The 12,062-nt window shown below is 53.3% G+C and overlaps 1 protein-coding gene across 2 annotated transcripts in view; it reads left to right on the plus strand.

Moving 5' to 3' along the window:
- Positions 1-12,062, plus strand: part of ASAH2 (N-acylsphingosine amidohydrolase 2) — a 33,873-nt gene that overhangs the window by 15,562 nt on the left and 6,249 nt on the right. For both annotated transcript variants that reach the window (XM_054174774.1, XM_054174775.1), the window contains 8 exons: positions 405-491; positions 3,612-3,716; positions 3,815-3,896; positions 4,155-4,270; positions 5,934-6,028; positions 8,140-8,179; positions 8,798-8,893; positions 9,648-9,743. In XM_054174774.1, the coding sequence (XP_054030749.1) occupies positions 405-491; positions 3,612-3,716; positions 3,815-3,896; positions 4,155-4,270; positions 5,934-6,028; positions 8,140-8,179; positions 8,798-8,893; positions 9,648-9,743 (717 nt within the window). The remainder of the gene's footprint in view (positions 1-404; positions 492-3,611; positions 3,717-3,814; positions 3,897-4,154; positions 4,271-5,933; positions 6,029-8,139; positions 8,180-8,797; positions 8,894-9,647; positions 9,744-12,062) is intronic.

A 12,062-nucleotide genomic window follows, 5' to 3' on the forward strand; every position in this document is an offset into this window, starting at 1 on the left:
GTGCTAGGGGCTCCAGACCTGGCCCCAGAGCTGCAGCTGTGGTCTCAGCAGAGTGGAGCAGAGGGGCAGAATCCCCTCCCTGGCCCTGCTGGCCACACTTCTCTTGCTGAAGCCCAGGCTCTCTGGGCTCTCTGGGCTGCAGACAATAATAACAGAGTGCAGTATCCTGGGAGAAGCTGCTCACCCCCCTCTAGCCTCTGGAGGAGTTTTCTATGGGGTTGTACCAATTAACTCTTGATTTGCATTCACCTATACCATGTGGTAACCCAGTGTTGAGCTTTGGAGGGTGAGTAGCAAGAAGCAGTTAGTTGCCAGAGTCTGAGCCAACTGCTGTGACCTCAGGCAGGCTGCAGTGCCACATGTCCTGCACAGGCACTGGGCACTCACCAGGCTTCTTTCCACAGGCAACGATGTGCATGGCCATGGGGCCTGGAGGTGACATGTTTGAGAGCACAAGAATTATTGGGCACAACATCTACTCAAAGGCAAGGGTGAGTGACAGGATGAGTGTGTGAATGCTTTCTGTCACCTGAACCTCCCTGCACCTCTTCTTGTGAGGGTCTGTAGACACCAATGGCTCTTCATGCATGGACTTGAATGAAGAATCTCCTGGTTATTCAGTAAGCACAGGTTGGAGCTAGAGCATTGTGGCTGCTGCAATGGGAACATCACTGAGTGCTTTGGGTTGGAAGGGACCTTAAAGATCATCCAGTCCCAGGCCCCTGCCATGGGCAGGGACACCTCCCACCAGCCCAGGCTGCCCAAGGCCTCATCCAGCCTGGCCTGCAACACCTCCAGGCAGGAGGCAGCCACAGCCTCCCTGGGCAGCCTCTGCCAGGCTCTCCCCACCCTCACTCTCAACAATTTCTTCCTCCTCTCCACTCTCAATCTCTCCTCTCCCAGCTCAAAGCCATTGTCCCTCAGCCTGGCACTTGTCCACAGTCCCTCCCCAGCTCTCCTGGAGCCCTTCAGGTCCTGCAAGGCTGCTCTGAGGGCTGCCTGGAGCCTTCTCCTCTCCAGGCTGCACAGCCCCAACTCTCCCAGCCTGGCCCCACAGGGGAGGTTCTGCAGCCTCTGCTCATCTTGGTGGCCTCCTCTGGAGCCTCTCCAGCAGCTCCAGGTCCTTCTTGTGCTGGGGGCCCCAGAGCTGGAGGCAGTGCTGCAGGTGGGCTCTGAGCAGAGCAGAGCAGAGGGGCAGAATCCCCTCCCTGTGCTGCTGCTCTCCCTGCTCTGGCTGCAGCTCAGCACTCAGCTGGCTCTGGGCTGCCAGGGAGCAGTGCTGGCTCCTGGGGACTTTGTCACCCCCTGACACCCCCAAGGCCTTCTCCTGCAGGCTGCTCTCAGCCACTCCTCACCCAGCCTGGATCTGTGCTGGGCATTGCCCTGACCCAGCTGCAGGACCTTGCCCTTGGCCTTGTTGACCCTCCTGAGGTTGTCCTGGGCCCAGCTCTGCAGCCTGCCCAGGTGCCTCTGGATGGATCCTTCCCTCCAATGTGTCAACAGCACCACACAGCTTGGTGTCACCCCCAAGCCTGCTGAGGGAGCCTCAGTGCCAGTGCCCATCACTGGCAAAGGTGTTAACCAGCACTGGTGCCAGCAGATGATTGGTCTGAGCTGGTCCCACTGGTCCCAGTAGATGCTGGTTTGAGCTTTTAATCTCAGCGTTCTTCATCAATGCACAACGTGGCTGTTGCTCCTTCTAGTCCTCCCCTCCCTCCCATGCACACATCTCAGAGGTGGCTTGATGGGTAAAATTAAATGGTGCTGAAGAGTCCTAACAGAACTCAGAGACATCAGGCCCTGGAGCAGGCTGCCCAGGGAGGTGGTGGAGTCACCATCTCTGGAGGTGTTCAAGAAATGTGTGGGCATGGCACTGTGGGACAGGGAGGTGAAAACAAAGGAGCTTGGGGCAGTTCTGTTGAGCATCTTTATCAATGCTCTAGATGTGGGGATTGAGTGCAGCCTCTGAAAGTTTGCAGAGGACACTGAACTGGTTGACACTGTTCTGCTGGAAGGTAGGGAGGCTGTGCAGAGGGACTTGGCCAGGCTGCACGTCTCGGTCCAGAGAGGGAAAGAGACTCAGCTCTTTTCATGGTGTGAAATGAGAGGCACAAAGGAGGCCAAAATATCAGCAGCTAGACTATGGGTTACATCAATAAAGTGGATGGATCAGAAGGGGAGAGAGAGAAGAGGAAAGGAAAGGTGCTGCAGGAGATGTTGGGTCTGTAGAGAAAGGGTGCTGAGGCTTTGGCTGGAAAAGAGATGTGGTCCTCTGGGCAGCCTCTTCAGCTCCCACTGAAGGATCTTAGGACACGGAGAGAGGGTTCAGTCTGCTTCTTCCAGGCTCCATGGTGATGTCTCTGTCATTTTTCCTCTCCTGGTATTCTCCCCTGTTTTCTTTCTCAGCAGCATTGTCCTTCTCCTGTGTTTTTCTTCATCTGTGTTTTCCTTCTGTGTTTTTCTTCTCCTGTGTTTTGGTTCTCTGTTTTCCTTCTGAGCCACTAGTTGCTCAAGTCTTTTACACAGTTTTTCAGTCCTTAGCTATGTGTCCAAGTCTTGTCCCTCAGGAAATCAGGGGCCAGGTGGTGAATCCATTGCCTCACCATCCTCCCTTTCCAGGGTACTTGATGGGTGGAGACCATCTTGTCTCATGCATATTCCTGAAGGGGGCCTCGGTCGTTGAGTTTATCTTTGCTGAGTCACATCAGCAGAGACAAGCTTTTAGTTTCTCACACTGCAGCCATGGGATGAGGCCAATGGGATGAGGTTCAACAAGGCCAAGTGCTGGGTCCTGCACTTGGGTCACAACAACCCCAGGAAGGCTCCAGGCTGGGGGCAGAGGGGCTGGGAAGTGGCCAGCAGGAAAGGCCCTGGGGGTGCTGGGTGGCAGCAGCTGGAGAGGAGCCAGCAGTGGCCAGGGGGGCAAGAAGGGCAGCAGCAGCCTGGCCTGCAGCAGCAATGGTGTGGGCAGCAGGGGCAGGGCAGGGCTTGTGCCCTGGGCTGGGCACTGGGGAGGCCACAGCTTGAGGGCTGGCTTCAGCTCTGGGCCCTCCCTGCCAGAAGGAGCTTGAGGGCTGGAGCAGGGCCAGAGAAGGGCAAGAGAGCTGGGGAAGGGTCTGGAGCAGAGGGCTGGGGAGGAGCAGCTGAGGGAGCTGGGGGTGTGGAGTGTGGAGCAGAGGAGGCTGAGGGAGACCTCCTTGCTCTCTGCAGCTGCTGAGAGGAGGCTGCAGCCAGCTGGGGGCTGGGCTCTGCTCCCTAGTCTCAGGTGAGAGAAGGAGAGGAACTGGCCTGAAATTGTGCCAGGGGAGGCTTAGGTTGGAGCTGAGGAGCAATTTCTTTGGTGCCAGAGTGGTCAGGGACTGGCAGAGGCTGCCCAGGAAGGTGGTGGAGTCCCCATGCCTGGAGGTGTTGCAGCAAGCTGTGGCCATGGCAGCTGGGGCCATGGTTGGGTGGCCATGGTGGGGTTGGGTTGGTGTTGGATGGGTGAGCTTGGAGGGCTTCTCCAAGCCAAACCATTCTACAATTCTCTGATTCCTAAAGCTGCTTCTCCTAAGAGCTGGGATTCCTAATTTCTGCTTCCTTAAGGCTTTCCCTCCTTGCCTGTCCCATAGGAGCTGTATGAAGAAGCCTCCCAGGAGGTCACAGGAGCCCTCAGCACAGCTCACCAGTGGGTGAACATGAGCAATGTCACAGTGGAGCTCAACACTACCCACACTGTAAGAGGGATAGGGAAGGGAGACATGCTCTGGCCTTCTCAGCACATTGAGAACAGGGCTTAAAATCTCTGTTCCCCTTTCCCCCCATTCTGATGAAGGCTAAAACTTGCAAACCAGCCTTAGGACACAGCTTTGCAGCGGGGACGATCGATGGAGTGGGGGCTTTCAACTTCACCCAAGGTAGGTGCAGAAGGTTTGGGTGGAGGGGGGAGAAGAAAGAGCTGGCTGGGAGCTTTCTCTTTTGAAAAAAGCAAGACTTAGCCTCTCTGGCTTCCAGGAAGGCTAAATCTGGGCTTTTCCAGACCACCCCAGAAAAGGTCAGAGCCTACTCAGAAATATCACAGCCCATACCAGCAGGGAGAGGACAATGATTGAATTTTATATCTGGCAGCTGCTACAGCAAGAGCATTAAAGAGGTGTTTTTATTGTTCCCTCAAGGCTCAGTAGAAGGGGACCCCTTTTGGGATGGAATTCGGGACATGCTGCTGGGAGAGCCATCCAACGAAACTAAAGCCTGCCACAGCCCCAAGCCCATCCTCTTCAACACTGGAGAGGTAAGGATCTGCTGCTGTGTGCCCTGGGAAGTGCAGGTATTGCTGATCACACAAGCCCAGCATGCAGGCACTTGGAAGGGACCTCTGGAGAGCATCCAGCCCCAAATCCCTGCTCCAGCAGGGCACCCCCAGCAGCTTGCCCAGCAGCACAGTGCCCAGGGGGGGTTGGAAGCTCTCCACACCAGCAGACTCCACAACCTCTCTGGGCAGCCTGCTCCAGGCCTCCAGCAGCCTCACCCCAAACAACTTTCTCCTCCTGCTCACATCCAACCTCCTGCCTGCCACTCTGTGCCCCTTGGCCTGGCCCTGGGCCCCACTCAGCAGAGCCTGGCCCCAGCCTCTTGCCCCCCACAGCTCCTTTAGCTCTTGCTGAGCATTGCTCAGCTGCCCTCTGGGGCTGCTCTCCTGCAGGCTCTCAGCCCCAGGGCTCTCAGCCTTTGCTGCTCCCAGAGCTGCTCCAGGCCCCTCAGCAGCTGGACTCTCTCAGCAGTTCTCTGTCTCTCTGGGACTGGGGAGCCCAGAATTGGAGCCAGTAATTCAGATGTGGCCTGGCTAGGGCAGAGCAGAGGAGAACATATCTTGGTCATACTCTTCTTAACACTGAACATTTCTCAGATCCCCTGTGGGGCTGCTCTTCTCCAGGCTCAACAGCCCCAGGGCTCTCAGCCTCCACTGAGGTCTCTTCCAGCCCCCCACCACGCTGGGCTTCTGTGGGTCTATGATTTGACTCATTCACATCTGCTTTCCTGATCAGATCTTCAACCTTACTGATCCTGCCACTGTCCTTTTCCAGGAGAAGGGCCTCTAGGTGCCACCCTGACCTTATTTACCCCACTCTGCTTTGAGCCACCCCTTTGGCAACAACTTTCTTTTTGCCTTAGCCATGGTGCTGACATGGCCACAGAGCTGAGTGGAGGTGAAATGCTTGCCCAGGAGTTTGTCTCCAAGGGAAATTCATTTTCCTCACTGATGATTTTCAGGAGGAAAACTTCCCAGCTACCTTTTGGGTTTGGGTCTGGTTTTCTTCCTTCCCTCCTTCCTTCCTTCCTTCCTTCCTTCCCTCCTTCCTTCCTTCCTTCCTTCCCTCCTTCCTTCCCTCCTTCCTTCCTTCCTTCCTTCCCTCCTTCCTTCCCTCATTCCTTCCTTCCCTCCTTCCTTCCTTCCTTCCTTCCCTGCTTCCTTCCCTCCTTCCTTCCCTCCTTCCTTCCCTCCTTCCTTCCCTCCTTCCTTCCCTCCTTCCTTCCCTCCTTCCTTCCTTCCTTCCTTCCTTCCTTCCTTCCTTCCTTCCTTCCTTCCTTCCTTCCTTCCTTCCTTCCCTCCTTCCCTCCCTCCTTCCCTCCTTCCTTCCTTCCCTCCTTCCTTCCTTCCCTCCTTCCTTCCTTCCCTCCTTCCCCCCTTCCCTCCTTCCCTCCTTCCTTCCTTCCTTCCTTCCTTCCTTCCTTCCTTCCTTCCTTCCTTCCTTCCTTCCTTCCTTCCTTCCTTCCTTTCTTCCTTCCTTCCTTCCTTCCTTCCTTCCCTCCCTCCCTCCCTTCCCTCCCTCCCTCCCTCCCTTCCTTCCTTCCTTCCTTCCTTCCTTCCTTCCTTCCTTCCTTCCTTCCTTCCCTCCCTCCCCTCCCTCCCTCTCCTCTAAAACTCATCCCCAGTGGTTTTTTTCCCCCCTCAGATGAGTTGGCCTCACCCATGGCACCCTGACATTGTGGATGTCCAGATAGCTACCATTGGATCCCTGGCCATCATTGCTGTCCCTGGAGAGTTCACGTAGGTGTCTCTTGGCTCCTTCTGTCTGCTGCAGCTGGCAAGGTTTGCTTCAAACCTCTTCTCTTGGGTTTATTGGCAGCAAGGCAGGCTCCCTTGAACTCTTCCCAAAGCAGCTGCTGATGATACCAAGCTGGGAGGCTCTGCTGAGACACCTGAAGGCTATGAGGCCATTCAGAGACTTGGACAGGCTGAGAGCTGGGCACTGAGGAACCTAAGGAGGGTCAGGAAGGATAAAGTGCAGAGTCCTGCAGCTGGGCAGGAAGAATAACCTGCAGCAGCACAGGCTGGGAGGGGATCTGCTGGAGAGCAGCCCCAAGGAGAAGCACCTGGGAGTGCTGGGGGGCAGCAAGTTCTGCAGGGCACAGCAATGTGCCCTGGGGGCCAAGAAGGCCAAGGGGCTCCTGGGCTGCACTCAGCAGAGTGTGGCCAGCAGAGCCAGGGAGCTTCTCCTCCCCCTCTGCTCTGCCCTGCTGAGGCCCCAGCTGCAATCTTGCAGCCAGCTCTGGGCTCCCCAGCTCAGGAGGGACAGGGATGTGCTGGGGAGAGGCCAAGGGAGGGCTGCAAGGATGCTGAAGGGCCTGGACCACTGCTGCTGAGGAGAGGCTGAGAGCCCTGGGGCTGCTGAGTGTGGAGAGGAGAAGGCTGAGAGGGATCTGAGCAATGTCTCTCAAGAGCTGAGGGCTGGGGGTCAGGCAGGAAGGGCCAGGGCCAGGCTCTGCTCACTGTGCCCTGCCATAGGCCAAGGGGCAAGGGATGGAAAGTGCAGGCCAGGAGGTTGCAGCTCAGCATGAGGAGGAACTTCTTGCCTGGGAGGCTCCCAGAGGCCTGGAGCAGGCTGCCCAGAGAGGTTGTGGAGTCTCCTTCTGTGGAGCCTTTGCAGCCCTGTCTGGATGTGTTCCTGTGTGCCCTGTGCTGGATTCTCTGCTCCTGCTCTGGCAGGGGCTTGGCCTGGAAGCTCTCCAGAGCTCCCTCCCAACCCCTCACATCCTCTGAGCCTGTGAAAAACACTCCACAGATGGATTGGATAGAATGTGGAAGTTCAAATCAACTACCTGCTCCAGTGCCAAGCATACAGAATACACCAAATCCATAATCCATACTGCACACCAAGAATAAAAACCCAACCTCCTCCCCAGCTATAACTTCATTTAATGCTCAGGACCTTAGTGCTCTTTTTTTCCCCCTCTAGCAGGTTTAGGAATTGCTCACCCCCACCCCCCAGCTTTAATGTTGAGAATTACTCCCAAAAGCTAGCTGAGAAGGTCTGGAAGCCAATGAAGCTGGATTTACAAGCAAACTAAAATCTAGAAGTAGGAAATAGATTCCTTGCTGTGGCCCTTAGAAGAAGGCTGCTTCATGGATCTGGATGGGCAGTGTGTGCTTCAACCTTTATCCAGCCAGGCCATATCTGAATTACTGACTCCACTTCTGGGCTCCCCCATCCCAGAGAGACAGAGAACTGCTGCAGAGTCCAGGGCAGGCTGCAAAGCTGCTGAGGGGCCTGGAGCAGCTCTGGGAGCAGCAAAGGCTGAGAGCCCTGGGGCTGAGAGCCTGCAGGAGAGCAGCCCCAGAGGGCAGCTGAGCAATGCTCAGCAAGAGCTAAAGGAGCTGTGGGGGGCAAGAGGCTGGGGCCAGGCTCTGCTGAGTGCTGCCCAGGGCCAGGCCAAGGGGCAGAGAGTGGCAGGCAGGAGGTTGGATGTGAGCAGGAGGAGAAAGTTGTTTGGTGTGAGGCTGCTGGAGGCCTGGAGCAGGCTGCCCAGAGAGGTTGTGGAGTCTGCTGGGGTGGAGAGCTTCCAACCCCACCCTGGGCACTGTGCTGCTGGGCAAGCTGCTGGGGGTGCCCTGCTGGAGCAGGGGCTGGGGCTGGATGCTCTCCAGAGGTCCCTTCCAGCCTTCCCCATGCTGGGGTTCTGGTGTTTTTCTATCTCACCCTGACGTCTAGCCTCACCCTGACTGTGCTGCTGTGTGTTCTGAGGTGTTTGGGTTGAGCTCATCACAGCTGAGCAGCACTGCAAGCACTGTGGGGATTTCTGGGGGTGTATCCAGCCAGTGGTCCCTGCTCTAGCTCCCTGCATTTCAGGAGACTGACACTGTTCCCTCTGTGTCCCCAGGACCATGTCTGGACGCAGGCTACGGGAAGCTGTTCACAGAGTGAGTTGCAGAGGCAGAGGTCTCTGCAGGTGCAGCATATCTAAGAGAAGCTCTCTGGTTCTTCGTACTTCTGCTTCTTCCCCTGTCTTCTGCCTTGCCTTCAGGGTCTTGTGTCTCACAGCTGCTTCAGGCAACTTTTGCCTGTGCTGCCTGAACGAGTATCCTCCACAGGAGAGCCAAACAGCTCAAATTTCAGGCCGTGGGAGCAGCACAAGCTCACCGAGATGGGATCCAGGCAATGGTTTGAAACCGGAGTTCTGCACAGTCAGGGTGGGGAAACACTGGAGCAGGCTGTGCAGGGAGGTGCTTGAGGCTCCGTCCCTGGAGGCATTCAAGGTCAAACTTGATGTGGCTCTGGGCTGCCTGCTGTAGCTGGAGGCGTCCCTGCTGAGGGCAAGGGGGGTTGGACAAGATGAGCTTTGAGGCTCCCTTCCAACCCGATGCAAGCTGTGACTCTGGAAAACAAAGCTGCTGCTGCTGCTAGCAATAATGACTAATAATAATGATGACTGATGATAACAACAACAATAATGATAACAATAGCAACCCAAGCAATACCAGCAGCTCTTTGTGCATGAAGCAGTTGTCAGGATCTGAGTGATTTATTCCCTCCCTTAGGAATTTGCTTCCCATGGCAGAGCAGAAATGGACATTGTCATTGCAGGTCTGTGCAATGTCTACACCCACTACATCACCACCTATGAAGAGTACCAGGTAACTGGGAAGCATTCAGCACATTTAATTCATTGAGTTGGGATTTTGGCTCTGTGAAACTGTTTATGATCAGAGTCTTCTGCCACAAAGAGCTCAAGAAACTGAAGCAGCAGTCACAAAGACCTCTATGTTTATTCTGCCCTCAATAATGTGGTCCAAGGGCCAAAGTGGTTTTGTGCCTGCAGCTAGAGAGTAGATATGGATGGTTTTGTGTGGAAATGGCCAGGGGTACTCACTCCTGTGAGCTCAGGTCTGGTCTAGGAACCTCCTGATGGCTTGGATGAATGAGAAATTACCTTCAGCAGGTGGCCAAACCACCAGAAGCAAACAGGGAGCTGCAGGGTTGTAAGGTGGTGACAGATTGCAGTGCTGTGCTGCCGTGGGGAAGACCACAGCACATCTTGGAAGACCCCCTTGGAAGGCTCCCCAAAACTCTGCTGTGGACCACTGGCTGGACTCCTTGGATTTAGAAACCCTAAACTGGGAGGTTTGTCCAACCCAAGAAGTTGGAGGGGAGATGACCTGCCTCAGAAACCTTTGAGAGTGTGAAAGGACAGGAAGGGTGACAACTGTCCCTCCCTGTCTGTGGTGGGTTGAGTGGACAAAGAGTGACGTCAAATTGCAGCATAAGTACTTAGGCAAGTTGCTGAGCTGTCTCCCTAGCAGTAAAAAGAGACAACAAAACCCTTGAGGTGTGGTGCTGGTTTTGAAGGAGTCCTTCAAACCCTCGTTCTCTAACTCTGTCGTTTGCTAGGCTCAGCGCTACGAGGCGGCGTCAACAATCTATGGGCCACACACCCTTGCTGCTTACATCCAGCTCTACAGAGGCCTGGCCAGGGCCATTGCCACGGTAATTCAAGTGCTCCCTGTGTCACCTGCTGCTCAAGACACTTAAATGTATACTTCAGGTAGAGGGAGGTGACCTGCTGGAAAGCAGCTCCAAGGAGAAGAACCCCAGAGTCCTGGTTGGTAATAAGTTCTCCATAGGACAGCAATGTGCCCTGATGGCCAAGAAGGCCAAGGCTAACCTGGGCTGCATTGAGTGTGGGCAGCAGGGCAAGGGAGGTTCTCCTCCCTGCCTACTTAACCCTAAGTAGACCACATCTGGAATATTGTGTCCAGTTCTGGGCTCTCCAGTTCAAGAGGGAAAGGGATAGACTGGAGAGAGAATACATAGAATACACAGAATAAACCAGGTTGGAAGAGACCTTCAAGATCATCAAGTCCAACCCATCAACCAATCCAACCCACCTAAACAACTAACCCATGGCACCAGAGAGCCACAAGGGTGATGAAGTGCCTGGAGCAGCTCTGTGACTAGCAAAGGCTGAGAGCCCTGGGCTGAGAGCCTGCAGAAGAGCAGCCCCAGAGGGCAGCTGAGCAATGCTCAGCAAGAGCTGAAGGAGCTGTGGGGGGCAAGAGGCTGGGGCCAGGCCAAGGGGCACAGAGTGGCAGGCAGGAGGTTGGATGTGAGCAGGAGGAGAAAGTTGTTTGGTGTGAGGCTGCTGGAGGCCTGGAGCAGGCTGCCCAGAGAGGTTGTGGAGTCTCCTGGTGTGGAGAGCTTCCAACCCCAGCCCGGGAAGCCCAGCACTGGACACAAAATAGATGAAGATTCTTTGGGGATTTTTTGTGTGCTCACTTTACTGTCCTTGTCCCTAAAACCTACTCAAGTAGTGGCCTTGGATGAATCACAGAATCATAGAATCACAGAAGCAGAATCACAGAATCATAGAATCATAATCATGGAATCACAAAACCACAGAGTCAGAGAATCATAGAATCACAGTATCACAGAAGCAGAGAATCTCAGAATCAGAGAATCAGAGAATCACAGAATCAGAATCACAGAAGCAGAGAATCACAGAATCATAGAATCAGAATCACAGAAGCAGAGAATCACAGAATCAGAGAATCACAGAATCATAGGATCAGAATCACAGAATCAGAGAATCACAGAAGCAGAGAATCACAGAATCACAGGATCAGAATCACAGAAGCAGAGAATCACAGAAGCAGAGAATCTCAGAATCAGAGAATCAGAGAATCACAGAATCAGAATCACAGAAGCAGAGAATCACAGAAGCAGAGAATCAGAATCACAGAAGCAGAGAATCACAGAATCAGAGAATCACAGAATCAGAATCACAGAAGCAGAGAATCAGAGAATCACAGAATCAGAATCACAGAATCAGAGAATCACAGAATCATAGGATCAGAATCACAGAAGCAGAGAATCACAGAATCATAGAATCAGAATCACAGAAGCAGAGAATCACAGAATCATAGAATCAGAATCACAGAAGCAGAGAATCTCAGAATCATAGGATCAGAATCACAGAAGCAGAGAATCACAGAATCATAGAATCAGAATCACAGAAGCAGAGAATCTCAGAATCATAGGATCAGAATCACAGAAGCAGAGAATCACAGAATCATAGAATCAGAATCACAGAATCAGAGAATCACAGAATCATAGGATCAGAATCACAGAAGCAGAGTATCACAGAATCATAGAATCAGAATCACAGAAGCAGAGAATCTCAGAATCATAGGATCAGAATCACAGAAGCAGAGAATCACAGAATCATAGAATCAGAATCACAGAATCAGAGAATCACAGAATCATAGAATCAGAATCACAGAAGCAGAGAATCTCAGAATCAGAGAATCAGAGAATCACAGAATCAGAATCACAGAAGCAGAGAATCACAGAATCATAGAATCAGAATCACAGAAGCAGAGAATCACAGAATCAGAGAATCACAGAATCAGAATCACAGAAGCAGAGAATCAGAGAATCACAGAATCAGAATCACAGAAGCAGAGAATCAGAGAATCATAGAATCAGAATCACAGAAGCAGAGAATCTCAGAATCATAGGATCAGAATCACAGAAGCAGAGAATCTCAGAATCATAGGATCAGAATCACAGAAGCAGAGAATCTCAGAATCATAGGATCAGAATCACAGAAGCAGAGAATCACAGAATCACAGAATCAGAATCACAGAAGCAGAGAATCAGAGAATCACAGAATCAGAATCACAGAATCAGAGAATCACAGAATCATAGGATCAGAATCACAGAAGCAGAGAATCACAGAATCATAGAATCAGAATCACAGAAGCAGAGAATCTCAGAATCATAGGATCAGAATCACAGAAGCAGAGA

Source organism: Dryobates pubescens, chromosome 30, assembly GCF_014839835.1.
Source record: "Dryobates pubescens isolate bDryPub1 chromosome 30, bDryPub1.pri, whole genome shotgun sequence".
NCBI classification, from domain to species: domain Eukaryota; kingdom Metazoa; phylum Chordata; class Aves; order Piciformes; family Picidae; genus Dryobates; species Dryobates pubescens.